The sequence below is a fragment of the Cydia splendana genome, chromosome 8 (assembly GCF_910591565.1).
Source record: "Cydia splendana chromosome 8, ilCydSple1.2, whole genome shotgun sequence".
NCBI classification, from domain to species: Eukaryota; Metazoa; Arthropoda; class Insecta; order Lepidoptera; family Tortricidae; genus Cydia; species Cydia splendana.
The window spans coordinates 14,118,941-14,146,802 of NC_085967.1; the positions used below are offsets into that span (position 1 = coordinate 14,118,941).

Sequence of the window (27,862 nt, forward strand, 5' to 3'; positions counted from 1 at the left end):
AAATATTAAAAAAATTAGTCCTTTTCTGAAATAAAATATTAAATCAATTGAGAGTCACCTTGTCACGTTCATAAAGTTGTGAATGTGATCAATACGTTTCTTGTTACATATAAGCTATGCATTGTTTTGTAAAGTTTTAGTTTATCAATTATCGCTGTCCCGACCGCGCGTCTTATCTCATCGGTTAACGATATAATAACTGTTACAGAGGCAGCACTAGCGGCCCCGGCGAGTCGGGCAGCGAGAGCGGCGCGGGCTTCAGCCGCGACGCGGTGGGGCGCCGCTCCATGTCGGAGAAGCGCCACGCCGCCATGGACGCCAAGACCACCGGCACCTACAAGAAGATCAAGGAGATCAAGGCCATGCACTGTAAGTAGATCTACAGATCTACACACGCTACACCGTTTATTATTCAATCTAACGGGACTTAATCGCGGGCGCATACCTACTTTTATTTACTTATTATTTTGGCCTGATGTTCCCAACGTGTCATTAGACTCATGGTATAATAATATACTCCGCCTGGTACTCTATTCCGAGATTCGCGAATGACCTAATTGACACAGGCCTACGTCATCATGCTGTTTACAGGTTCTCAAACTTTAAAATGTGGGAGAATTTTAACCAACGGTGAAAATTATTTTAACGGCATTAATTTTAAGTTATTCATGTAGAAACATAGTAAAATAAAACAAATCTAATGTATTAAATTAAACTTTATTTATCTATACAAGACAAACGTTTGAAAAACTAATTCACAGTTACACATTAATTACCAAGCTTACGACGTGAAAAGTTTGGAAAACACTGCGACTGCTGACACTGAGCGAGAAGGAAATAACAATTAACACGCGTTCGACAAGGATGACGGTCAGGGCATGAAGTTATCTAGATCCGAATTGTCAAATGTGACAGCGTTGTCCTGTGTTGCCAGTAGTGTAAACAGAATTACCCGAACGTCTGAAATTTCTTTCGTGAATCGGAAGACATTGCCAACGAATAATTAAAAATGACGTGTTATTGTAAAATTTAAGATAAAATACATATAAATGAAAATTATAAAGAAATATTTTAACTTATTAAGAGCGCTATTACATTTCGGCGTTGAGCGAGTTTAGGTATTTTACGCGCTGCGGCAGGCCGTGCGAGCTCAGTACGCCGATCCCTTCTACCACACTCGCACTACAATGATGGATTAAACATTCTTGATCCTTCGCGAAGCATATTGAAATCAACCATAACAACACTAACTGTACTTAACTTTTAAAGTTCTAAAACTGTTATTTGGTAAGTACGAAAATACTAAATGCAGTGCAAATGTACATAGGGGCTGTTCATAAATTACGTCATCTATTTTTGACGATTTTTGACCCCCCCACCCCTCAAATCATCCAAAAATCAAGCTTCGGATGAATCTGTTTCCTCCTACGTCATGTTACCATCATCCGATGTCCTGTCCCCCCCCCCCCCACTCCTCCCATTTGAAACGACGTAATTTATGAATAGCCCCATACTCGTACTTATGAAGGTATATTACTCGAAAGAAATTATAGGTACCTACTCGCTTATTTACATGTTTCGTCATTGCATTTGGTACCTATAGGTTGTAAAGTTTGTATCAACGAGGGTTTAAAAACGAACTGGTACTGAGGATCTGATGATGATTAAGGTGGTCACGGATACCAATCAACCATGTAGTAACATGATTAGGCTCGTTTGATTCGTCTCAACAAGATCTTCAGTGGTTCAGTTACATGGTAGACTGGTACCCGTGGCCACAGTCCAGCTCCATCATCAGACCCTGAGTACTAACTTGTGTCAAAGATCTTGTTGCGACGAATCGAACGAAGCCAAACACGAAGTGGTTTAGTTGCATGGTTGATTGGTACCGGTGACCACCTTCCGGATCCATCATCAGACCCTTAGTACTACCTTGTGTCAAAGATCTTGTTGCGACAAATCAAACGAGCCCAAACACGAAGTGGTTCAGTTACATGGTAGACTGGTACCCGTGGCCACAGTCCAGCTCCATCATCAGACCCTGAGTACTAACTTGTGTCAAAGATCTTGTTGCGACGAATCGAACGAAGCCAAACACGAAGTGGTTTAGTTGCATGGTTGATTGGTACCGGTCACCACCTTCCGGATCCATCATCAGACCCTCAGTACTACCTTGTGTCAAAGATCTTGTTGCGACAAATCAAACGAGCCCAAACACGAAGTGGTTCAGTTACATGGTAGACTGGTACCCGTGGCCACCTTCCAGCTCCATCATCAGATCCTGAGTACTATCTTGTGTCCAAGGTCTTGTTGAGACGAATCAAATGAGCCTAAACACGAAGTGGTTTAGTTGCATGGTTGATTGGTACCGGTGACCACCTTCCGGCTCCAACATCAGACCCTGAGTACTATCTTGTGTCAAAGATCTTATAGAAACGAATAAAACGAGCCTAAACACGAAGTGGTTTAGTGGCTTGGTAGATTGGTACCGGTGACCACCTGCCGGCTCCATCATCAGACCCTGAGTACTATCTTGTGTCAAAGATCTTGTTGAGACGAATCAAACGAGCCTAAACACGAAGTGGTTTAGTTGCATGGTTGATTGGTACCGGTGACCACCTTCCGGCTCCATCATCAGACCCTGAGTATTATCTTGTGCCAAAGATCTTGTTGAGACGAATCAAACGAGCCCAAACACGAAGTGGTTTAGTTGCATGGTTGATTGGTACCGGTGACCACCTTCCGGCTCCATCATCAGACCCTGAGTACTATCTTAAGTCAAAGATCTTGTTGAGACGAATAAAACGAGCCTAAACACGAAGTGGTTTAGTTGCATTGTTGATTGGTACTGGTGACCACCTTCTGGCTCCATCATCAGACCCTGAGTACTATCTTAAGTCAAAGATCTTGTTGAGCCGAATCAAACGAGCCCAAACGCGAAGTGGTTTAGTTGCATGGTTGATTGGTACCGGTGACCACCTTCCGGCTCCATCATCAGACCCTGAGTACTATCTTGTGTCAAAGATCTTGTTGAGATGAATAAAATGAGCCTAAACACGAAGTGGTTTAGTTGCATGGTTGATTGGTACCGGTGACCACCTTCCGGCTCCATCATCAGACCCTGAGTACTATCTTGAGTCAAATAAATACATATAGAATGTCAGGTCGTTTCAAATATTTTTAATCCTGTCCGGTAGTTTATTCAACTGTACCATTATAAATTATAATACTATAAAAACAGTGCTAGGATCAAAGTCTCTCGTTGCGGTTTACACGCACACAGTATAGCGTTTTACACGGCGCCCGCCGCACACAATGATAAAAAACCTCGTCGTCGCCGTTGAAAATGTGCGGAGCCGACCGACACACGTCCTGCCTCTACAAGCTCTGCCGCGGCACTGAGCTGGCGCAGCGCGCGTCATCGGTAATATAGAGTAGTTTTCAAAAAATTGCCAAAAAATTATAGTAGAATTTCATAAACACTAATGTATACCAACAGTATAAGCAAACGTTGCAGATTGCTTGAGTATGAAAATGACTTCGATATTAAGTAGATTTTCGAAGGAATTGACACTTGTTTCGGAGAGAAAATCGAGTTCGTTTTACTTTGATTTTCTCTTTCTCAAAGGTATGTAGGAAAAATATAGTTTGATATGCCTAAAGTACAGGGTATTAGTAATACAAAATAGCCAGGTTTAGCAGAGTAAAATTCTCAACATTTCCAAATAAGAGCTCGCCATTCAGTGCTTCACGGGGTTTTTCGGAAACGACCATCAGAAAAAAAATCATTACTAATTTAATAAGTCCTTTTTCTAATATTTACAACGATATTTATAAAGATAAGAAGACGCTTTTACTGGAACAAGTACTCATTGTTTCTAATAATGAGCGCAAAGTCCTGAATTTCGTCGACTAGTATCATCAATTTTGCATTATTTCGACTTTTCTTGTAAGAGCGCTCTTAACCATATGTATAGTACCCATGTAACATGTTATGTTGAAATAAAGTGCAATGTTATTGTGACGTAGGCCTGTGTCACTCTGGGAATAGAACACCATGTTTTATTAGACCATGATTAGACTCTAGGTCGCAGGTGATGGATTGTATTAACAACTTTTAACTGCGCGGGCTTAACGAACTACCCGCACTCGGCTTTGACTGTTAATTTTTCGGTAGGATCCCCTGTCCCTTTTAGGTTTTGGGAATTTAGAAACTGCTTTACGCAGTTTTATCCAATTTTACTAAATAGTTTCCTGACGGTTCACCGTTTTATCTATCAATAACTATTTCAAAATAATGAAACAGTTGTCAAAGATCCTCCATTATTAATTTACCTATTTATGCTTATATCTATTTTCTCCAGCATTACAAGTGGGCCCATCACTGGGAATGCGGAAATCGTCAAGTTTAGAGTCCCTACAAACAGCGATACAGGAAAACCAAAGGAATCCGCGGAACGAGCCGATATACGCGCGAGCGCATCCACGTAAGTATTTATATTTACGAATTTGTGAACTTTTGGAGGACCTCTTTAATCAAATAATTAACTGCGTGGACTATGATATAAATCTTCTATCGGGAATAGGTGTCGAAACATGAATAATGATCAAAATTCGTAAAGTTTACAAACTCGTGGTTTAGAACAGTTTGTGACTCCCATAAATCTAAATATTCGATCAATAAGTTTAGATATTCTCGCCTGTTTAAGTACCTAACCGCTTTTAGACCTAAAACTGAGTCATCATTAGGCGTGGCGGCGCACGCGGCACGTTATAACCTCTCTCTCTGTCTCTCTCTTATCTCTATATGAGTAATGAAACAGAGATAAGATGTAGTGCTTGTCGCCGCGCGTACTGGAGACGTACAGACGCGGCTTATTGTTTTTTTGTTTGTTTGTAAGTGCCCCAACTTAAGTAGGTACATAAATCGCACTATTAGCTGCATCGCAAAGTGGATACTTGCCCCCTTATTCATAAACGCGCTATTAACCTCGATTAGCTAATAATCGTTTGTCTTTATCTGTCATTTTGACTTATGTATTTGTAAGAAAGGGATAAAAAGGCCCGTAAAGGTTTATGAATAAAGCCGACCACTAAGTAACAGGCCGCCGGACGATATCGGCCTGTCAGCTAGAACAAAAATTTGACAGCTCCGAACAACTGACAGGCCGATATCGTCCGGCGGACTGGTAATCAGTGGGCCCCTTTAGGGGGTTAGCCGTTATGCGGGGTGGATAATTATTAGAAGAGCCAGTAGTATTAATGGTTTGTATGTCGGTGTGGGCAGCGCTGAAGCACTGGCTGACGGACGGCGGCCGCGGGCCGGAGGGCATGGTGCGCGGCTCGCCGCAGCAGTCCTCGCTCTCGCACAAGAAGCCCTCGCTGCTTAAATCACTCTCCAACATGTTGCGGTCAGTTGCTTTTGGAAAATTCCTGTTATGACATACATAGTTCATAATTCATATACATAGAGGTACTGAAAAAAGTGTTTTTGTTGTTCACTTTTTCTTTAAAGTTAACAGAACAAAAGAGAACAAGTGAAGTACCCGAAACCACAGTTTTGAACCGTGGTTTTTCAGCTTTTACTACTAACGTGCTGCGGCACTCGTCTCAATTTATATAGTATTTATATAAAGAAAATATGCAGTACATTACGTAATTTTATTACGTGTGTTTTTGCGTTATTTCTGTTTAGAATCATAAGCTATATCGATCTTATTAAAAGAAAAAAGAATCGTGATTTTTCTCTTTCCGTTTGAACAGGGTGGAGGGGTCGTTTGGATGTGCAGTTTTTTGTTATTTAATTAACCATGTAACGGTTACTGCCTGAGTAAGCGTGGTAAAGATAACAATTTTTATTTTTTCCTGAATATGCAATTATTCGTTAGTAATATTAGAAGTAGTATAACTTACAGAACCTCCCCTATTCATTATCCATCAATTTACATTTTAATTTAACTACGCCAACAGTTCCTCTTTCAAAATAAAACACACATTTGAGACACACGCCATTTTTAACAGAATCGGCAAACCCCACCACAAAAAACCGGAAACGGAAATATACGGGAGATGTCAACCAGGCCGAGCTTCAGAAAAATCACTGTCGAGGGAAGCGCTAGAGCGGCACAACCGGGAAGAGAGACTAGAGGAGAACACGCACAACAAGTAAGCAATTACGTACATACCATCGCCCACACTCCTAACTACATCGGTGGACCTTATGCCTTTTGTAATAAGGCCCACCGATGTACAGTTAGGAGTGTTGCTGTTTGTACCTTTAAAAGTAACAATTGATTTTTCACCACACAAGCTTGGAAAGGCTTACTTTGCACTTCAAAAACTGATAGCAAAGTTGCATTTTATTCACATGTGAGGCAAAGTAATCAAATGCAAATTCTGAGTTGTTATGTTTGCTGGTAGAATTTACTTTTAAATGATGATTTTGGATGATAAATTTTTAATAACATTCATTTGGATTTATTGGGTTTGATTTTGTTTGATATTTTACATTTAATATTTGCTTCGGGTCGGTGTGGTGAAAATTTTTGTGTTTCACTCAGGGGCAAATTTTGTTTAACCCTTATGCTTTGAAACCCTCGCAACGCTCAAGATTCAATTTTGGAATCTTTCGCTTGCTCGGGTATCAATATTAGCACGAGCGGTTAAACAACAACTTTGCCCCCTTGTAAAACAAATAACTATTGTTAGTTTTGACTAGAAGTATTTCCGCCTCCCTATTGTATTGTAGTACGGGCGATTTTCCGCAACTCGACGTCCTGCGCCTATATTGCGTGATAGGGGCTAGTCCTGCCAGCCCAGCTCCTCGAGGAATCCTATCAAACCTTTGATGTTGAGTAGGACCTCGGGGAGATCTGTCGGGGATCCGAGATGTTTTGCCCTGTATGGGGCCACTCCAACACCACGTGAGAGGCTGTTTCTTCCTTCTCCATGCAACCACGGCAGAGGGGACTGTCTGTGACACCTGTTATAAAAATATGTTTGTTAAAAAGTCAGTTATGACAGGCCTCCGCCTCCCTAATAATATGGATGTAATTCTGAAAAGGGACATCCTAAATACATTTATTAAGATTTACGTCACTGATTATATAATACATATTATTGTTTAAATGTTCGTACTTTTTTATTCTTTTATACTCTATTCTTGGAAACATATTTTATAACCTTACTTATACAAATATGTTGATTCCCTATTTTGTTGTGAATACATAATTCTTGATTTGGACACAACGGCTTCTTTGTTAAGAAAAGGCTTAGGAATGTTATGTTACTTTGTCGGTACATATTTTCAAATTGAATAAATAACAAATAATTAAATACGGCATACACAGAAGTACTTATTCCTTTATTTACTTTTATATTGATTTGTCCCTGAAACATGAAGTCCCATTTCAAGGTCTAATAAAACATGGTCTTCTGACTTCTCTTCCCAGAGTGACACAGGCCTACGTCACAATAACATTGCCACTTTATTTCAACATAACATGTTACATTATACTTATGGTTAATAAGTTAAAATATTTCTTTATAATTTTATAATTTTCATTTATATGTATTTTATCTTAAATTTTACAATAACACGTCATTTTTAATTATTCGTTAGCAATATCTTCCGATTCACGAAAGAAATTTCAGACGTTCGGGTAATTCTGTTTACACTACTGGCAACACAGCATAGCGCTGTCACATTTGACAATTCGGATCTAGATAACTTCATGCCCTGACCGTCATCCTTGTCGAACGCGTGTTAATTGTTATTTCCTTCTCGCTCAGTGTCAGCAGTCGCAGTGTTTTCCAAACTTTTCACATCGTAACACAGACCAACCCCTATAGACCGAGCTTATAGGACGACTCGCGGTCACCGCCCGTATGGTGTATAGGTCAAATATAAGATTGTTCGCGCGCCGCTCCGATCAGTTGCGCCCAAGGTTACGACCTGTTAGCAGTGTGCACGAGTCTAAGAAAATAAATCGTAAACTATTGAATTCATTGGGAAATCATGGGATATTGCAGCGTAAAATGGTGTGGCAAGTCATCTAAGACATCTACTTACGAAACAGATGGAATAACATCCCACAGGAAAGTCAAATTCATTATTTCATTGAATAATGTTTCTTGTCCGCGGGGTTCATTTTATACTGGTCGTAAGCAGAGGCGAAGTATGTCCGTCCCTTTTCGACAACTTGAAAATGCAATGCGCTATCCCTTTCCCTTTCGACTAGTGATGTGACGATGATGGTTTTTCAGTTGCGGAAACTTCGTGCTGCGTCATACCGTATTGTACCATTTTAGACATAATATATAGGTAATATGTTGTGTAAGTTTTTAGAATCCTCTAGGCCAGCGGAGCAGTTAGGCCGCATGTCACGAGATGGACCTGATGATGAACTTCAAAGAAGTGCGAGGGAACTCGGTGTTGGTTTGTGATAGACATATGTTGTAAGTATGGGTTTTTTAGAATCCTCTAGTTGAGCAGTTAGGTCTCATGTCACGAGATGGACCTGATGATGAACTCCAAAGAAGTGCGAGGGATCTCGGTGTTGGTTTGTGATAGACATATGTTGTATGGGTTTTTTAGAATCCTCTAGGTGAGCAGTTAGGTCTCATGTCACGAGATGGACCTGATGATGAACTTCAAAGAAGTGCGAGAGAACTCGGAGTTGATTTGTAATAGGCATATGTTATTGGTCCATTTGAATATGTTTTCAATACAACCTTCTATGACCTTAATAAAACGGACAAAAGAAAATAATTGTATGAGATTTTGGCGACACTTTTTTCTCGTATCGAAAGAGATTGCGATTCTGAGTGGAAATAATATAAAAATTCTAAACTTGAAAATTCAATTTCTGGGTAAGTACTTTAAACCGAAATGGCCTAATATGTTAAGTAAACATTTCAGGTACATTGTTAAATTACTTAATGAAATATTAAATTAATCAATATAATTATTAAGTAAATTTACTCCAAGTATTCTAAATTGGTAACAATTTCACCACAATAAATTTCGGTATCACTGGTAGCAGTACCCACTACCTGTAATGAACATGTCCCATCCCTACGCGTACACGTGTCAGCGCGCCATGTTTGGAACGACCAATCGCAACGCCGTGAGCACCCCTCCCGCACCTCACAGTTTGGTGATTTGCGTCGGGAACAAAATGGCCAATATTAGGTTTCTAGAGGCGGTGTTCTGTGCATCGTAAGCTTGGTAATTAATGTGTAACTGTGAATTAGTTTTTCAAACGTTTGTATTGTATAGATAAATGAAGTTTAATTTAATACATTAGATTTATTTTATTTTAGTATGTTTCTACGTGAATAACTTAAAATTAATGCCGTTAAAATAATTTTCACCGTTGGTTAAAATTCTCCCACATTTTGAAGTTTGAGAACCTGTAAACAGCATGATGACGTAGGCCTGTGTTAGCTAGGTCATTCGCGAATCTCGGAAGAGAGTACCAGGCGGAGTATATTACTCGTATTATACCCAATGATCTTTTATACAAGATGTGTCATACACGTTCCAAAATTGAAGCACTCACCTTGTGTCATGTGGACAAGTTAGTCTCTGCCTGACGCAAGCGCGAAGGTGTACACCGGTTAATACTTTTGCACAAATAACGTGTATTAAGCAACAAAATGCCGACCTGCGTTATGTTGAAATGCTCAAATTATCCGCGGAAGCGCAAAAAAATTGACGGCGTCACATATCATTCGTAAGTAAAAGCTGAAATAATCCGTTTTTCTTCGGTTTAATCTTGAATCAAATAAAGCCTGCCGCCATTTTCGCCGGCTGACAGAAAGAGATAAGTTTCTGTTCTTATCAGCGAGAATGACAAGGACGCACCAACTGCGTACATAGATTATCATAGCAGACGCGTCATGGTAAGTTGCATTCATTGTTTGGTGCTTGTCGTACAAATAAGAGAAATAAATTTCAACTTTAATATTAAAGTTTTTTACTTGAACGCATTTTTTCTTGTAATTAAGTACAACAATTGGCAAATTAAAGATTATTATTGGCCATATTATTGTCCGGGTCGCGTCAATTAAAACGTCAGGTATATTGCTGTTTATACAGAGATTTTTTACTTTAATTAAATTGCAATAACATGAGATCAATCAAAATAATATGTAATTGAAGGAACTATAATAGGCCAAGAAAGGTACGCTCGGCTAGTATGGCGGAATGGAAATAATTAGTAATAGCTGAAATTTTCGGTGTATGGGACAGATAATAAATCTAGTGATTACGTCGACACATAATCCAAATAAATATATTACATTTAGGTATTTAAAAAAAATGTAAAAATATAAAAAATCACAGAAAGTTTGTAAAAAATATTAATAACATTTTTTAAATTTATACTCATAGAGAAATATTTGCTTTATGACATTAAGCATGAATCACACAAAAAATAATTCTGTATCCTACATTTAAAGTAAGTAACCTACGGTTATTATTAAATTCAGTATATTTCCGTCCTCAAAAATGGTAATAGGCTATTTTTTCTCTCATTATTTCCAAATTACAATAAGTACAAGCGTTGCAATTTAATCGTACACTAAATAATACCGTATGGGAGGTTTTATGGGGTTGTGCATTAATTGCCTGGTTAAAAATGGTAATAGATCAATATCATATGGGATTTTTATTATGAGTTCTGCTTCATCGAATACTGTAAAAATCGGCTTGAAATATGATTCGTAACACAAAAAACCATCAAAAACGTTATCGTTGCTTTAAAGTTGCCGCGCACGAGCCAGCGAGCTAACGCGATTGGTCGTTGCATGGAGCGGGGCGACGGAACGATGAAACTTCCATCGCCCCGAGCGCGAATATTTAAAAAAGTATTTAGTATATTTACTATTTACTCGGTCAAAACATGTACCAGTGAACGTAAAAAATATGGGAGACTAGATTCGAACTAATTATCAGCTTTAATCTGGGCAAGAGTGCTGTAAATAAGAAAGTAAATTTTACGTAATTGCAGGCTTTCCGTCTTTGCGTGCGCGTTAAATTTAATACAATAATAGGCCAATTATATAGGGCTATTATACTGACACACACCCAATTTGATAGCAGAAAAAGACGCGAAATTAAAATTTTCTTAGGGAAATCAAATCTTCGCGCCTATAAGTTTAAACTTTAGGTTTCAATAGCGGTCATTTAAGTACCACCCCTCACCACTAAAATGTAATTATCAAAAACGACAGTTGCTAATGTTCCCCAAAGTAAGCATTTCTAGTTAATGCTGCAATACAGTGGTACCGGGCACCTTGCGACGCAAGGCCGAGCAGGAATCGCAAACCCTAAAATATTTGCACTAATTAATTGAGTTAGGATTTTGTTAGTACTCTTTAATTGAATAGCAAAAAATATAAGTTATGCATTAGAAATACCGTTTTTATTCTATTTTTAATTAAGTAATTATTGTTAAACTTATTTTTACCGTGTGGTGTCGGTTAAAATTTCACTAGTAACATCATTTGGCGACTAGGGCAATAAAAGTCGACACCACAACCAACAAATTAACAAACAACAATAACCAACAAATTAACAAACAACAAAAATTTGCAGTAATATTCCAAAACTCGACTGAACGCAAGCGCACCGAACCGTGTCGCTCCCCTGACGCGACTCAGTGTCATAAAACGTAAGGCCGTGGTATTAACGACAGCGGATAGCTGAGCGGCGAGCGGTGACTGTAGGCGGCAATAAGGTGTTCAGTTAATGTTTTTATAATTTGAAATGACTTCGTTTCCATGTAGAAATAACCAAACAGACTTTAGAAGCATTTAATATTTTATTTGTGGCCGTATAAATTATGTTTTATTGGTAAATTAACTACAATTATTCATATTTGTGGATAAAACAATATACATACTATAATTAATACTAAATTAACATTAAATAAATACATTATTTATGACATAAAAATACATTGCGCGTATTTAACTACTTAGCACTGTTTAATTACGATACTTGCAAGCAAGTAGTAAAGTATATGGCTCCATCCTATCCTGTACCACGATATACAAGCGATAACATTTTTGCGACAGTTTTGTATAGATAATGGATTTGTCGCTAGAAAATTACGATATCGAGATAAAAGTCAGGTCTCTGAGCGCTATTGAAACCTAACGCTATACATGTTTTAAATTTGCCGCGCTTTTTCTAGTCAAGCTGAATGTGTTTCACTATAGAATAGTAATCGAATTGGTTCAGATTTAACGTTTAATGCATATAAATAACATAATTAGTAAATAACATAATTAGTAAATAACATAATTTTGGACTAAGTACATTATACATACCTACATGACATCAGGCTATGGTTTGGCGCACCGTGACCCTGAACGGCGCGGTAATGTGTTACGGCTGTTAAGTGAAGTCCAGACGGGATGATCAAATCGACCGATTTGATCAGAAATGAAATTGGGGTCAATCTCCAAATTAAGCAACAATTAAACAACTGTACCGATATTTGGAACCTCAGAATAATATACCCGGCCGGATACCGGATAGTAACTTTGCTTGATTTCAGAGTAAACAAATTGGATTTAAGAAACAGTCACGGTCATATTGTACATTACTCGTTTATTATTTCAAAACAATTTAAACATCCACTCACTTGCACGCGTAGGTACCTACTCATTTCGAACATAGAAATGAGTCCGCGCCAATGTTCACCACGAAACAGGTTAAAACCTGCACAATGCGCACCTAAAAACCGAAATGTAAATATTGTTAAATTTAGTTTGTAGTTAATTAGTTTTTTGGTGTAAGTGTATGAACCAAGGTCTGAAATAAATGATTTTTTATTTTTTTTATTGTTCCGCCGGCCGAAGATTCGGCGGTCGGATACCGAATATTTGGCCGACGGTCGGGCCGAATATCCGGTATCCGACCAAACAACTATCCATTGCATTTCTAATTGAGAGTGGCAACGCTATCGTAGGTCGTATTGCCCTTTTCTAGCATATACGTCCCTCGCTCCTACACTCCCACCACACAGGCAGGTTGCTTTGTCAGTTATACAAGGCAAATTTTCAAGTCATTGGCATGCTGTTTTTCCATCTGGAAGGTCGTGAAGCTAAACTGCTGGTGAGTTTTTGAATTTGTACCTCAGTTTAGCTGACTATATTGAAATAGTTATTTATTTTACAAGGGGGCAAAGTTGTTGTTTAACCGCTCGTGCTAATATTGATACTTGAGCAAGTAAAACATTCGAAACATGGAATCTTGAGCGTTGCGAGGGTTTCAAAGCACGAGGGTTAAACAAAATTTGCCCCAAGTGAAACACAAAATGTTTCACCACACCAAACCGAAGCAAATATTAAATGTAAAAATATCATACAAAATCAAATACAAATGAATTTTATTAAATATTTATGATTTAAAAGTCAATTGTACCAGCAAACATAAGAAAACAACTCAAAATTTGCATTTGATTCCTTTGCCTCACTTGTGAATAAAATGAAACTTTGCTCTCAGTCTTTGAAGTGCAAAGTAAGCCTTTCCGAGCTGGTGTGAAATAAATAATTAAATTTTTCACGCTACTGTTCGGAAATGTGGCAATAGATGGTCTAAAACCAAGCTGGAAAGTAGGCAATAGCTGTAGCACTTGAACCACCACTACTACACTCGCGTGCAAAAGTATTGCATCACTTTGCATTTTTTCGTCCGCACCCAATAACTTTGTAATTCTATACCCGATTCTGAAAATTTTGGTATCAACTGAAAGCTTATAATGTAACGCATTAGAAAAATGGTAAATTCAATGAAATTTCGAATCTGAAGACTATAAAAAATCATAAAACTGAAAGTAGTCGCATAATGCTCCAAAAATAAATCCGGAAACTTGAGAATAAAAGTCATTTTTTTAATACAATATCGTTTATTATTATTAAATTAATACTTGGTATTGCCACCTACAGGCCTCCTTTCACAAACCAAGTGGTTTTTCATAGACGTAATTAATTTTCTAATGTGATCATGAGGAATAGCGTCCCACTCCTCCAGCAAGGCTCCCTTCAACTCCTCAACATTGACCAGGGCAGGATTCCGCTTTCGAACCCTCCTTTTTAGGTAGTCCCACACGTGTTCAATGGGGTTAAGGTCCGGGCTCATCGCTGGCCAGTCCATTGTGTCGATGCCCACTTCGAGAAGGTAGGCTGCGGTGGCCCTAGCGGTATGACACGGGACATTATCCTGCATTAGGATGAACCCCTCATCAAAAATACCGGCATAAGGAACAACATGTTCCTCCAGGATATCAGTGATGTACTTGGCAGCGGTCAATCCACTGTCACGGCCCCCGCCAGGCACGAAAACCAGTTCTGTCCGCCCGTCGTAGGAAATGCCGCCCCAGAACATTACGGATCCACCGCCATAGGCGACCCTTTCGGAGAAGAAACATTGAGCGAACTGTTCTTCTGGCCTTCTGTAGACTCTTCCTTTTCGGTCACATCCATTCAAACACATTCTGCACTCTTTCAAGAAGAGAACTGGGGTTCATTGCTCAATGGTCCAGTCCTTGTGATTTTCAGTAAACTCTCTTTAGGCTGTACGGTGTCGCGCCAGCAATCCGGGCACCGCTGCGGGCCTCCTGGGTGTCAAGTTCGCTTTCTTAAGTCTTCTTCTTATTGTCTACTCACTGGCAGCCACTCCTCGTACCTCACGCAGACGCTGCTGGATGGCAATGCTGGTCTGGTGTCGATCTCGGAGAGATGTTGTGACAAAGAAGCGGTCGTCCCTCTCTGATGTACACTCTCTGCGGCCGCTTCTTGGTCTTGAAGTAAAGGATCCAGTCCCCTGGAACCTCTGGTAAACTCTGCAAACTGCAGATTGGCTTAAATTCAGCTCGGCAGCTACTGAACGTTGGCTACGCCCCGCTTGCAGGGGCTGGATGATTTGGCGGACTTCAGCTTCAGTGGTTTCCATTTTTCCAGGTCTTTTTCACGGGAAAATACGCGGAGATATGTAACGATCGACTTCTGATAAGTGACTGATAACAACCCCTTCTCTACCCCCGTTTTATAAGGGTCAAGGGTAACGCAACTCGTGCGCGTGATAACGTGAAACCGCTCACAAATCGGGAAAATGCCGATAATTTGAAAAATACTGGGCCGATTTCCATGTTTTTTTACTTTTCGTAAAGCTAAAACTTCAAGGAACATGATTACATTAAAATAATTTAGAGAAATTAACCAGTTTACAAATATATTGGATGCGGACGAAAAAATGCAAAGTGATGCAATACTTTTGCACGCGAGTGTACAATGTTTCATTATTATCATCATCTGTCATTGGTGACAGTTCGCTACAGCAATGAGTATAATTTAAAACATAAAAATCAATAAAAGGTCTTTTTTGGCGCAACTTTTTCCTTCAAAAATAAATTTAGGTTATTTATAGGACCAATTTCTTGTTTAAAAAAAAACGAAATGTCAAACTATTCATTCATTCAGTCAGTTCATTCGATTCACGCTTAAGGCGTTTTTTACTTTTGTAGCTGTTTGTGGTTTTTTTAGCAAAAACGCTTCTAAGTTTAGAGTCCGTTTGAAGCAAACAACATAAAAACGCCTCTTAAATGTGATAAAAAAGAAAAAAGGCGGGATCGGAAAATTCTCACTGAATTGGATAGTACTATAAAATATAAGAAACACGTATCTACGCTCGCTATAAAAATGAGTTCTTCTAGTGAAGAAAATGATATTCTTACGCTGACGCCTACCGAAATTCAAGAGACAGCACAGGCAGTGGCTAGTAATTTGCTACCAGAGAAATCGCGGGCTAGTACTTATAGTTATCCAAATGTTTCCTTATTTCCTCGCAGTAGTCGTGAAAAGCACTATGTAATGCCTCGGCCGGAAACGCTAAAGATGGAGTCGTATTATTCAAGGGCCTCCACCAACGTGTCGGCCCTCAAACTCACTCGTCCATCTTTTAGCGGTTTTCCGTCCTCTCCTACAATGTACTATAGTTGTCCGTTAAATTATCTAGCAAATAAAAACGATCCGGAATAGTGATGTGAAAGTGCAAGAGGATATTAGAAAGAGAGATGCCTAAGAGTAGCATACCATAATGAATACATGTGTCTTAGCTGTATATTGTATTGTTATAAATAATGTTAAAAATGCTTTATGTTGTTAATGTGTTCCAAATTGTGCTGCTTTGGCATTAGCTGTAAGGTGCAATTTGTTATTTGAATTAATAAATAAATACAATAAATGTTAATTTTACAAAATGTACCTATCAAATTGTATACTTTACTAAATATCTCTCTCCTCACAGGTGTTACAATAAAGGGTGTACGTACTACATTATTAATTAAAAACTCATAATATAATTATATTACATACACATAATAAGTATATCATAGGATATGTATAATCACATTGGTTTGGCGTCTTCCCACCACCAGGCGATAACAAACATGTTTCAATATTATTCTTAGGTTCCGAATATCGGTACAGCTGTTTAATGACAGCATTTACACAAAAATAAAACGCTAATTAAATAACTTATCATATTCGGAACTACAGATGCAACGGATAGTTGTTTGGCCGCATACAGGATACGGGAGGTACGGCCTGACCATAGGCCGAATATTCAGTATTCAGCCGCCGAATATTCGGCCGGCGGAAATATTCAGGTTTTTCAGGTGCGCATTGTGGAAGTTTTGGCCTGTTTCGTAATGAACTTTCGCGCGGTATATAGGTCTATCACTAGGTACGAAATTAGTGCGCGAGCTAGTGAATGGAACGTTTAAATTGTTTTAAAATAATAATCGAGTACGATTATATTCCGATATCAAGCATAGTTATTTAGTACCCTTATTTTAGTATCCGGTATCCGTCCGGATATTAAAATAAGGGCGAGATAGGATACCGGATAGTAACCGAATATCCGGTGCATCTCTATTCGGAACCTAAATTTTTAATCCTGCATGGTGCAAATATGTATAATATTGAGACAATGACTTGAAAATTTGTCTTGTATAACTGACAAAGCAACCTGCCTGTGTGGTAGGAGTGTGGGGTAGAGAGGGAGGTATATGCTAGAAAAAGACAATACGACCTAGGGGCTGTCCATAAATTACGTCATCGATTTTTGACGATTTTGGACCCCCCCCCCCTATAATCATCCAAAAATCATGCATCAAATGACCCCATTTCCTCCTACTTCATGCTACCGTCATCCGATGTCCAGACCCCCCCCCCTAATTTGAAATGACGTAATTTATGAATAGCCCCCTAGGGGCTGTCCATACATGACGTCATCTATTTTTGACGATTTTTGTCGCCCCCCCCCCCCCCCCCATAAAATCATCAAAAAATCATGCTTCGAATGACACCGTTTCCACCTGCGTCATGCTACCATCATCCGATGTCCAGACCCCCCCCTCCCCCAAATTTGAAATGACTTAAATTTATGAATAGCCCCCTACGACAGTGTTGCCACTCTCAATATTATTTATTCTTAGGTTCCGAATATGGTAAGTTATTTAATTAGCGTTTTATTTTGTGTAAAACGCTGTCATTTTAAAGCCGTACTTTTCGCCTTATTGCAAAGGAGTAAGGTGCAAAAGTGTAAACATATATTTCACGTCGACTCCTATTATACTATGTTATACTTATTATGGAACTTACTATGTTATACTTATTATGGAACGTAAACTATGAATTGAAAGAGCACGAAATAGTCAATATAATACGTTTGTTGAAAAAAAAAGTCTACAGACGCTTAGGCGCGAAGGGTTATTGTCTCATAGAAAATTTGAATTTCGCGCCTTTTTCTACTGACAAAGTTGTTGGATAGACGTTAATATCAAATTAAAGAGTGGGCCTACACACTTCGCTGTGACAGAATGTGAAAGTGTCACCAAAACTGTCAAATGACTACGATAATAAGTATTCCTTTTATAATGCCACTCCACACTATGCCATTCTGAAATTAAATAAGAACGATAGATAGTCATGCGCAATTTTTATTTTTGTAGTGGGTCATAATTGACGTATATAATTACGAATATAATTTGAACATCAACCAATAATATTGGATATGATATCAGTTATTTTTAATCAGCTATCATTCACGCACGCGTTCATTTTGCTCAGACTTGGCCGCACAAATATTTGGTGCGAGCGAGACGCCCGCGCACGTTCGAATTGGCCTGTCACTTGTAGCAACTTGTAGGTAAGTACATACTTACCTACATACTATCCACGCGTCCTTGGCACGAACTCCCGCCACCGCCCGCATTGAAACTGTCCCCGCGCGCCGCAAGGAAATGTAATCCTTAGCATTAGCGCAAAGAGTTCAAATTTGGTAGTTTCATTTAGCGAATTTGATAAAATGCACATATTTATTACATTGACCATATTTTTGTGTGATTATGTATTGAATATCACTTTGAACGTTATCAGAACAAAGTCTGCAAGAAATTATATCTATAACCATTTTTTCTAGCATGTTTAAGGCGTAAATATATATACAAGTGTTACAAATCATATTGATGTCGGATTCTCGGATAAATAGCTTAATGAGGTAGTTTTATGGTAATTCAATCAAAGACCTAATTATTACTTTTTTTTTATATCAAGTTACGACGTATATCCGTGAGGCCCCGCCATTTATTGAATTAGTTATTTTCCGTGTTAATATTTTGACTGATTCCATTGTCGACTCATTATAAATATTATTTTCGTCACGTTTACGAACTAAAAATACTATTACTATTTTTAACAAACAAGAACGGCTCTTTTTTTTAACTATTTTTTTTTACCTACTTCCGGACAGAAAGTTTTTTGGATTCGAATATAAAGTATCTTAAAATGATCTAAAGAACAGGAATAAAAAAAAAATTGCCTATTACTAATTAATGTTTAACGTAAGCGTATCTTTACTGGAGTATAACTAGTAATTAAATAGGGTATTCCATATGAACAAATCGTTTTGACAGTTCTAAAAGTAACTGATTTGACTAGTAGTAAACTTTAATGCACTGCACTAAATTGATTTGCACCTTCTGTCAAACATCTTATTCATTGATATTTTTTTTTCTTAATAAGTTTTACGTTTCGCGCCATATCGTCGTGTTATGGTGGTATCACTGATTTACCAAATTCACGCGCAAGTGACAAACACTAGCCGTCTCTTTTTTACTTAGGTATCCTTTTAATTGTGCCGTCTCTTTTACGCATTTGCGTATGAAGTTGTAAACAAATTGTAACTGATGCTGCCATGACGTTGGCAGCATTGGTTGGCATCATTTTTTTCGCTTGATATGTTAGTGTATGACGTATCTTGTATAATAGTAGATTGTACAACAAGGGCATAAAGTGACCCATGTTTACCCGAGGCAATTTTTTGGTCTGAGCGAAGCGAAGACCAAAATAGTAGACGAGGGTAAAAATGGACATTTATGCCCTTGTTGTACACTCTGCTTTTCACTTCGATTGCGAGGAAAATATACAAAAAATCAAATATTTTAGGTTATTTTAACGTATTTATTCAAGACTAAAGAAAATTGTTCTTGGGCCGAATGGGCCGGTCGGAGGCGCGGGGCACGCCGATCGGGAGAGCGCCGGTCGGGGGCGCGCCGGCAGGGCTGGCAGTTTGTATGGCAGAATTTGGACTTTATTGCTAAGTCAATAAGGGTCGTAATAGATGATTTTACTTTATGCTCTAGAGCATAAAATGCGATTTTATGTCGTCTACGCATGACATAAAGGTGCACTTTTTGAGCATGAGAAGTGAAAAAGATCATTGATTATATATACCATGTCCCGTTTTGAAACTGAGCTATAACGACAGTACACGTTCCTCGTGCAGGCCCGAGGTGCAGCACTCGCGGCAGAGCAGCGGCGAGCGCTCGGAGCGCGCGCCGCCCTACCGCGCACCGCCTGCACGCACAGCTCCCACGCGCCAAGTGAGTTCTCCACACAACACACACTCATCTATAAACTTAATAAACGTTTCTTTCCTACTTTTAGGGGTCGGTTGCACCAAACCGCCTGTCACCGTTAAAGCGTTCGCTAAATTTATTTGTATGGGAAATTTTTAATTTCACTGCCGTTTGATGTTAATCAGTCTGTTAAATGTGGTTGGGGCAACTGGGCCCAAGGGTCGGTTGCACCAAACTGTTCGTATCGTTAAAGAGTTCGCTAAATTTTTATGTATGGAAAGTTTCATAGTAAAGCGCCGGGGCGCGCCGGCTGACGTTGATCAGTCTGTCAAATGTGGTTGGTGCAACTGGCCCTTAGTCTTTCCTTCCATTATTGAGTTTAATAAATGTGCAGTTTGCGAGCAAAGGGTGACTGATTTTCGGTTTTACTGCATTAAGGGTACAATTATAACCCTTATCAACAACCGATAATGTACCTTTTGTCTGTAAACGTCACGAGTAGGTAGTTGTATCCGGATTATTGTAGATTGAGAAATATTAACGTGGTTGTATGTTTTGTAGCAATATTGAATTCTGTTTGTATGTTTTGTAGTAATATTGAATTGTGTTGAAAGACCCAAAATATGTACAATACACCAGATAATCCAGTAACTTTGTCGAATTTTGTAACCTGGCTCTTTTGCGTCAAATCCGGTAGTTCTGATTTTTTGCAGGGGCCGGTACGATCTTGTGGCTACCGGGCCAAATCAGCTTTGATTGACCTTAGAAACAATTGTGCCAACCGGCATCGCCTGAGACAAGTGTATACTCACTGCACTTACTTAGCCTACGTATACAAGTTTGAAAAAATTATACATTTAGAAAGGCTTTATCTCGGAAAATATTAGATGTACAGAGACAATTCTAGTGTCTTATTGTAGCAAATTTAGTCTACTTTAAAACCGCCCTAGGAAGTTACTATCAAAAACTAGTACTTTAGGGTTATAATCACCCAAATCTAAAAAAAATTGCGGCTTATTCGATTTTTGACAAAGTTGCGTTCGGCGCTCGAGGTCACAAACTTGGATTATTCATTGGGCCAACATCATAAACAAGTCTGCAAAAAATCAGAACTACCGGATTTGACGCAAACGCAAAATGTATAATTTTACTGTATTAAGAGCACTTCTAACATACTTGTACAAATTAGGCATCTGTCTGGCCGCCGCCGAGATAGCGACTATAGACGATTGAACTAAAACGATTATATAGACCAATTTCCCGAGTCAGTAAGTACAGTGGACCTATATTAATCGCTGATCGCTGACTGTTCACATTTTCACGTCAATTACTTTTCTAAATATTATCCTTATTATGAAATTTTATATCGTCGGCGGTTGTCAGCTGTCTAAAGGAAAACACAACTTTAATATTTAGGTATGTTTGTTTTATAATAAACATCAACTTATTAAAATTAGGTTACTCACGTGTGTTATTTAATCGTAAAAATAAAATAATTTTAATATTTTTATTTACTGTTCAAGTCTCACGGGAGTTTTATAATTAAAACATCAACTTAATTTGGGCACTTTAAATACAATTAAATAAACGACAACCGTGGTAAAACAATCACAGTATAATCAATACTTAATAGAAGATTTTATTGAATATACTAAGATTGGTTGTATCAAATTTAAATTATATCCGCGATAATGATAACTTTTCTGCCGATTGTTATTGGTTTAATATATTAACTCCTTATTGCATATAATAAAAAATATTTGTTTTAATTCTAACTTTAATAGCTGTAAATAGAGTTCAATATCATATCCGCCAAATATCGCATTGAATGCGGTAAGGGGTTAAATACCATTCGTATGGTATGGTAATGGGATAGTTGGAATGGAAATAATCCTTTAATAATGGAAATTTATAGTATCGCTTGCGTCACGTATATCGTATCTGCTTGATAAAAAAAAATGTTTGATGGGATCTATAATTATGTATTGAAATCAAACTTTATGTTCGTTCACGACTAACGTTTCTCCTTTTATGAGCGAATGTGTTTGTTTTAAATTCTATTAACGGAACTCTTCCGTCCATACATAAATTACACATTACAGTAACTTATTCATATAATACATACATACATAAATATGTATATATTATATGAATGAGTATTTAATTCAATATATTTATATTGAATTAAATACCTGTTTGAACTAGTGGAATGAGTAACGTCAGTCCATGGTCAGTCCGGCAGTGTGTTGTCATAATTAAAGTGTAAATTTTGTACAGTTGACATACAAATCAGAGGCATGTATGAATATATTGTACATATGTTTAAAACATATCGTTGCGAGTGTGCGCTGTTAATAATAATAACATACTGTTTTTGACAGCGAAATCTGTGGATGCGGGTTTTTAGCTACTCAAGTTTAAGAGCGTTTGTAGAAATTATTTAATCTAGCTTTTTGTAGCTTCATTGCATTGTCCAGAATTACATAGCATTAATATATTTTATTATTTTGTGTGTAATTAATTAATTATAAAATTTATTGTCGGGAGCGAATGAAACATTTCCAGAGATCAATGTGGCAAAATTATTTTACTTAAATGTGTTTATTTGTTTTTGTGGAACTGTCTTATGTGTATTTTATAGTGTATATTTATCTACACAGCTACATTAGCTACATCCTTTGTAACGTTCAATTCGTTCCTAATTAATGATAACAAAAAACAACGCTGAAAACACCACTCATTGAATAGGAACTAACAAACTAAAGTAATTAACTAACTAGCTGCTAACTAGCAAACCTTTATTAAATTTGGTAACTGAAACTTTGCTTAGGTATAAACAAGGCTTCCTATATCTGTGGCCCTAGTGAATAAGGGTACATGTCACAGGCAGCGCAGTTGTAAAAGGGCGTAAGTTCCACGTTACACTTATGCCCTTTTACACCTAAGCTGCGCGTGACTTGTACCGTTTTTCACTAGGGCCACAGATATTACCTACTTATAACTCAATATAGCTACCGATTTTATTTTATAAGTAACAATACATCTGTCATATTACATTTAATGTTTAAGCAAACAATGCTTTTATGTGTTTTAAGAGCGAATTGTTTCAAACCAACTGCATTAAAATCTACTACACGCATAGTTCATTGTTATAAGTACCCTTACCACGAATATACGCTAACCGTCTAGTGCTAGTGCGAGCGAGATGTATAGAAAGTAAATTACGTAGACGTTAGCGTATATGCCAGTGTTGACATTGTCAGTGACTCGTGGTACGGGTAAAGTACTAAATAAAACAAGGTAAAAATACCTACTTGCAAACCGCGATTTCTCGCTTGGGGTAAATACATTATTCTGAAGTGTGTGTTCAAACAACTCGCTCTGCTAATAATTAATCATCGTATTCATTGTGAACTCGTTTTCGCAGGGAATGGAAAGTGCCTGGGGGCCAACCGGCCACTACGTCAACTACGACGAAATCCAACAAAACCTTAAGTAAGTAACCGTAATTATAATAAGACCGTGTATATTCTCGTAGATTACGTAATTTTTTTTAAATGAAGAGGTCAGATATATGAGTAGTAAGTACACATTTGACTTCTATCAATAATATTATAGGCAAATTAAGCCCTTAGGTACCTACTCACATTATTTTTTTATTCATCCCTTAGCGTATTTTTGAACTACAGAACAGATTGAGGCTTAAATTTAGCCCTTTTTCAGGTCATTAGTCGAAAACAATGTATCGTAGACCAATCAATAAACAACGATAACGAAAATTAAGTACTAAAATTTGTATACTACAGCTTTACCTTAAAATTGTATTCTCAAAACCCGAATCCAAAATCAGGCGACAGTACAATACCTAAACGAACCCCATCGTTCCACTAAAACGTACAAATATTGGAAACATTTTTTCCCCATCGTCTTTATTTACTCTTTCGGAGTAAACAAATCGTAAGACCGCCCTAAGAGCGAAAGTTACAGACGTCGCTTAGTATGATTTTCTTGTGACGTAAGTAAATATTGACTGGTGCTTTTGCAGCGCGCGGCGTGAAAAGTTGAGCGAAGTGCAAATAGGGCAGATGAGGCGGCAGGTTCACGCGCAGAGGGCCAAAGTCGAGGAGGAGAGGTAAATATACACCATTACCTATACGTTTTGAGATAAATATAGGTTCATAGGCAAAGGCCAGGTGATCGGTGTGTTATGCCGCAGTTTTCTATTTTGCCTAATATAGGTACCTGCCTAGGTACTTACACAAAATCGTCAATAAAAGATGAGATAAAATAACATGAAACAACTAGACGGATAAGTAATACAACTCCTTGTTCTAAGCATAATATCATTTTTATACCTCTATTATACACCGACGCGACGGGAACCCTAACAGAAATACGACACTAAAAATAGATTTCGCTTTGCTCTAAATAAATTTCCTCTATCCAGGCTTACAGGCATGGAATAATTATCACCATAATTTCTTATCCTCGTATTGTATATAAATATTTTATTCAAATATGAACTCTAAAATATTCCCGATAAGATTGCTTTCGTAATGTAGGGCCAGAAGAAAATGTAAACGCGGTGAGGTAAATTCACATATAACACCCACGTGCAATTAAGCTCTCTCTCGACCGTTTCTATTAAGTTGTCAAGAGACTTACAGGCATTGTTAGTGTTATTATTTTAGCTTACTCATGTAAACCTGGCGTGACTGGAGCACTTTTCTATGGTAATGTGGTTTCTCAGGCATGTGAATTTTCATGTAAAGGTAAAGAGATTGTCGGTTACATACTTACTTAGATAAAAATAAGTGTCAGTAGAGATGCTTTGATTCTTTTACGTGGATGACGGCCGACACATTTCACAATCGGTACTTATGTACTGGTGTGAAGGAAGGTGTGTAGCATAGGGCATAGGTACGAAAAAGGAAAACCTTTTACAAGTGTAGGAAGAAAAAGAAATAGAGCACAAACAAGTTTTGTATGAAAAATGTTCTCTCTACCTTTTAACAATGGTATCTGAAGCTACATAAACTAATTACAGGCATAGATATACCTTATCCTATTGTTAATACAAAGATCCAGAGCCATCTAGCTAGTCGTTTTAAAAAATGGGCGTAACTACGTTGGCATGCGGACTCTCTTAATACATCTCTATTTACGTTCACGTAATAATTGCCAACGCGGTTGTTAGCAATGCTGTGTAATTGTTAAGTAATAACGCCTTTTCTCAGTATCACAATTAAGTACCATAGATTATAATCGGATTCGGGAACTCCCTACGGCTTTTTAATCTAGAAATTCTTACGTTTACAGAGTCATTATAAAACCAGTAGGACTCTACTCTAACTAAGTTGGCAGCGATTTTGAAGCCCAGACTGTGCAAGTGTTATTTTAAACATCAAACTTCTATGAAACACGACGTTTAAGTAACACTTGCACAGTCTGGGCTATCAAAATCGCTGCCAACTTAGTTTGGTCTAAGTCTAACAGAATATTACAGCATATACTAATATATTATGCTTAAAAGCAGGAAAAATACTTTACTTACGTTAGCTATGAATAATTTACATTAATGTTAATGAAATGAAAAATAATGGATAAATTAGTAAGATAGGTATACTCGTACGTTTTTTTCGATCTATCTATTATTAATGATTTGTTAGTGACCTCGTAGAATTAATGTTATTTGTTTTCCTGCTTCCTATCGACATTGTTGACATTGGTAAGATGCCTTTGCTTTGCTTGTCACATACATTTTTGTCGAATCATTAATAAATTATCAGCATAAAATACAATCATGTTCTTTCTAAGTAAAAACATATTAGTAAAAATATTTTCATTGCCCAGAATTAAATTTCTCATGACCAATCACATAGTCCCTTGTGAAAATAAGTACCTACTTAATAATCTTGGTAAAGTAAGAACGCTAATTACGAATAATTTCGTGTAAATATCCTATCTCTATGCATGGTCAGATTGGTTAAGCTCACCCCTCCACACGCGACAGACGTCCACTTGTGACGGACTAAGCTCAACCGATGTTCAGTCATAACAATATGGTGTCTACCCAACGCGGTGTAGTTATATTGTAAATAATAGAAATAATTATTAAAGAACAACTAAATTAATAAGTACTTTACATTTCGTATGATGGGTATAACGTCGTCCAAAATAGAGTGTTGGGCGGGTGGGCCAAGCAGACCAGCAGCCTACAGCGAAAATCGAAGTTTCGTTACTATCTCTTGCATATAACAATGATAGAGAGGCAAATAGTCACTCTTCGTGACGTCATGACACGCAGTTGATCGCGGGTGGTGTCTTAGGTAGACCGTACCCTAAGAGGATTTATTAAAGACTCTAGTCTTAGTGCTCCCATCCTATTAAACTTGAGCAGAACTTAGATTAGTTATTTATTTTAGATGACTCATAAGTCGCTTCGGGCGCTTTTTTTGAAAGCATTTTGCAGGTTCATTACGTAACTTAAATTGCTATCTTATAACTTCGTTAACTAAGGATATCGCTTTGCTATTAAAATGTTAAATAAAGTATCGCTAAGGTCCGTCACCATGTCATGGAAGTTATTAAAGCCATAAAGACCAGGGCGTGGGGTCCCATCTTATGATGACAGCTTTATTATAATTGTAAATTACCTAGTTAATATTTCATAGTGCATGCCTGAAACATTTGCATTTGCAGTCGATTAAAAACGGTAAATGCTATTTATTGCATGTGGATCTTGTATTATGTATAGGCACAAGTTGTTTTCTTGGAGTAACGACCTTAAACTCGGCTAAAATACATAGCAAACTATATAACAGCATCTTCCTTATTGCCAAATTTGCATCGTATTTACATAATTACAAAAAATCGTTTTCTAGGTAAACTGGATCCAAGAGATGAGAAGTAAATAACTACCTACAAAATCAGACCATTATAACATTCCATACCACTATGATGCACATCTTAGACTAAACATATGTTACCATTATTTTTTTTTTATTATACGTATTTCGTAAGTTAAGTTAAATATCCCTGTCTCATAAATGTTTGTTGTCCGCAGTCGGCGGGTAGGCGCTACCACTGGCTACCACTCGCAGCGCTCCTGTAGGGACCCGCCCGCCGCGCGGCCGCAGTCCAACTACTACGAGTACGAGAGCGCGCCGCCCAAGCGACCTGGCAAGCTTTCCCATTACCACTGAACATCTGTGTAGTTATTAGGCAAAAAGATACCACTTCGTCCGTCAATAACGCCCAAAGATCCAGTTAGAAATCGTCCAATTATTGACAATCGACAAAGTGGTACCGTCGGGCGCCACTCGCAGCGTACCGAAGTCCAAGTAGGTACTTCCGCCTATTCAAAACGATCCAGTAACCTCTCGCTCTGAACGTATTGTGCAGTCAGACAAAATGTACCATATTGTCGGTTGATAGAAGATTCATTGAGCTATTCATTGATAGAAGAAGAGGGCTTCAATTAGTCTTATTCCAAGAGAAGTGTCGCCCGAGCTATGCTTGCAGAAACGCGGTTTCCACTGCATAGGTTAAGATTTGTATTACTCTCGCAAATCGAGCAATTGAGATGGAGATATCTGAGCGTTTCTTTTAATTTTTCCATTTTTATATATTGTGACCTTTTTTGCCACTTTTGTGTTATTTCTAGTCAGGATCGCGAGCCCTTTTCATCCTTATAGGAGAAAAAAAGTGTCCTAAAATTTTCACACATTTTTCAAACTTTATGGGGAAATGGTAACACAATAGGAAAAAACTCTGAGACATTTTTTTATCCCATTAGGATCGAAAGAACTCGTGATTCTGAGTAGAAATAACACAAAAGTGGCAAAAAAGATCACAATATATAAAAATGGAAAAATTAAAAGAAACGCTCAGATATCTCCATCTCAATTGCTCGATTTGCGAGA

At 37.9% G+C, this 27,862-nt stretch overlaps 1 protein-coding gene across 4 annotated transcripts in view; it reads left to right on the forward strand.

Annotated features, from left to right (window-relative positions):
- The window catches only part of LOC134793117 (partitioning defective 3 homolog), an 80,300-nt gene extending 52,955 nt beyond the window's left edge, over positions 1-27,345 (forward strand). For 3 of the 4 annotated variants that reach the window (XM_063764657.1, XM_063764656.1, XM_063764658.1), the window contains exons 12-19: positions 209-369; positions 4,365-4,487; positions 5,288-5,411; positions 6,022-6,165; positions 19,865-19,961; positions 23,365-23,432; positions 23,983-24,069; positions 27,004-27,345. In XM_063764657.1, the coding sequence (XP_063620727.1) occupies positions 209-369; positions 4,365-4,487; positions 5,288-5,411; positions 6,022-6,165; positions 19,865-19,961; positions 23,365-23,432; positions 23,983-24,069; positions 27,004-27,142 (943 nt within the window). In that variant the 3' untranslated portion in view covers positions 27,143-27,345. The remainder of the gene's footprint in view (positions 1-208; positions 370-4,364; positions 4,488-5,287; positions 5,412-6,021; positions 6,166-19,864; positions 19,962-23,364; positions 23,433-23,982; positions 24,070-27,003) is intronic. The other variant, XM_063764659.1, reaches the window with a different exon arrangement.
- Positions 27,346-27,862: the final 517 nt, after the last annotated feature.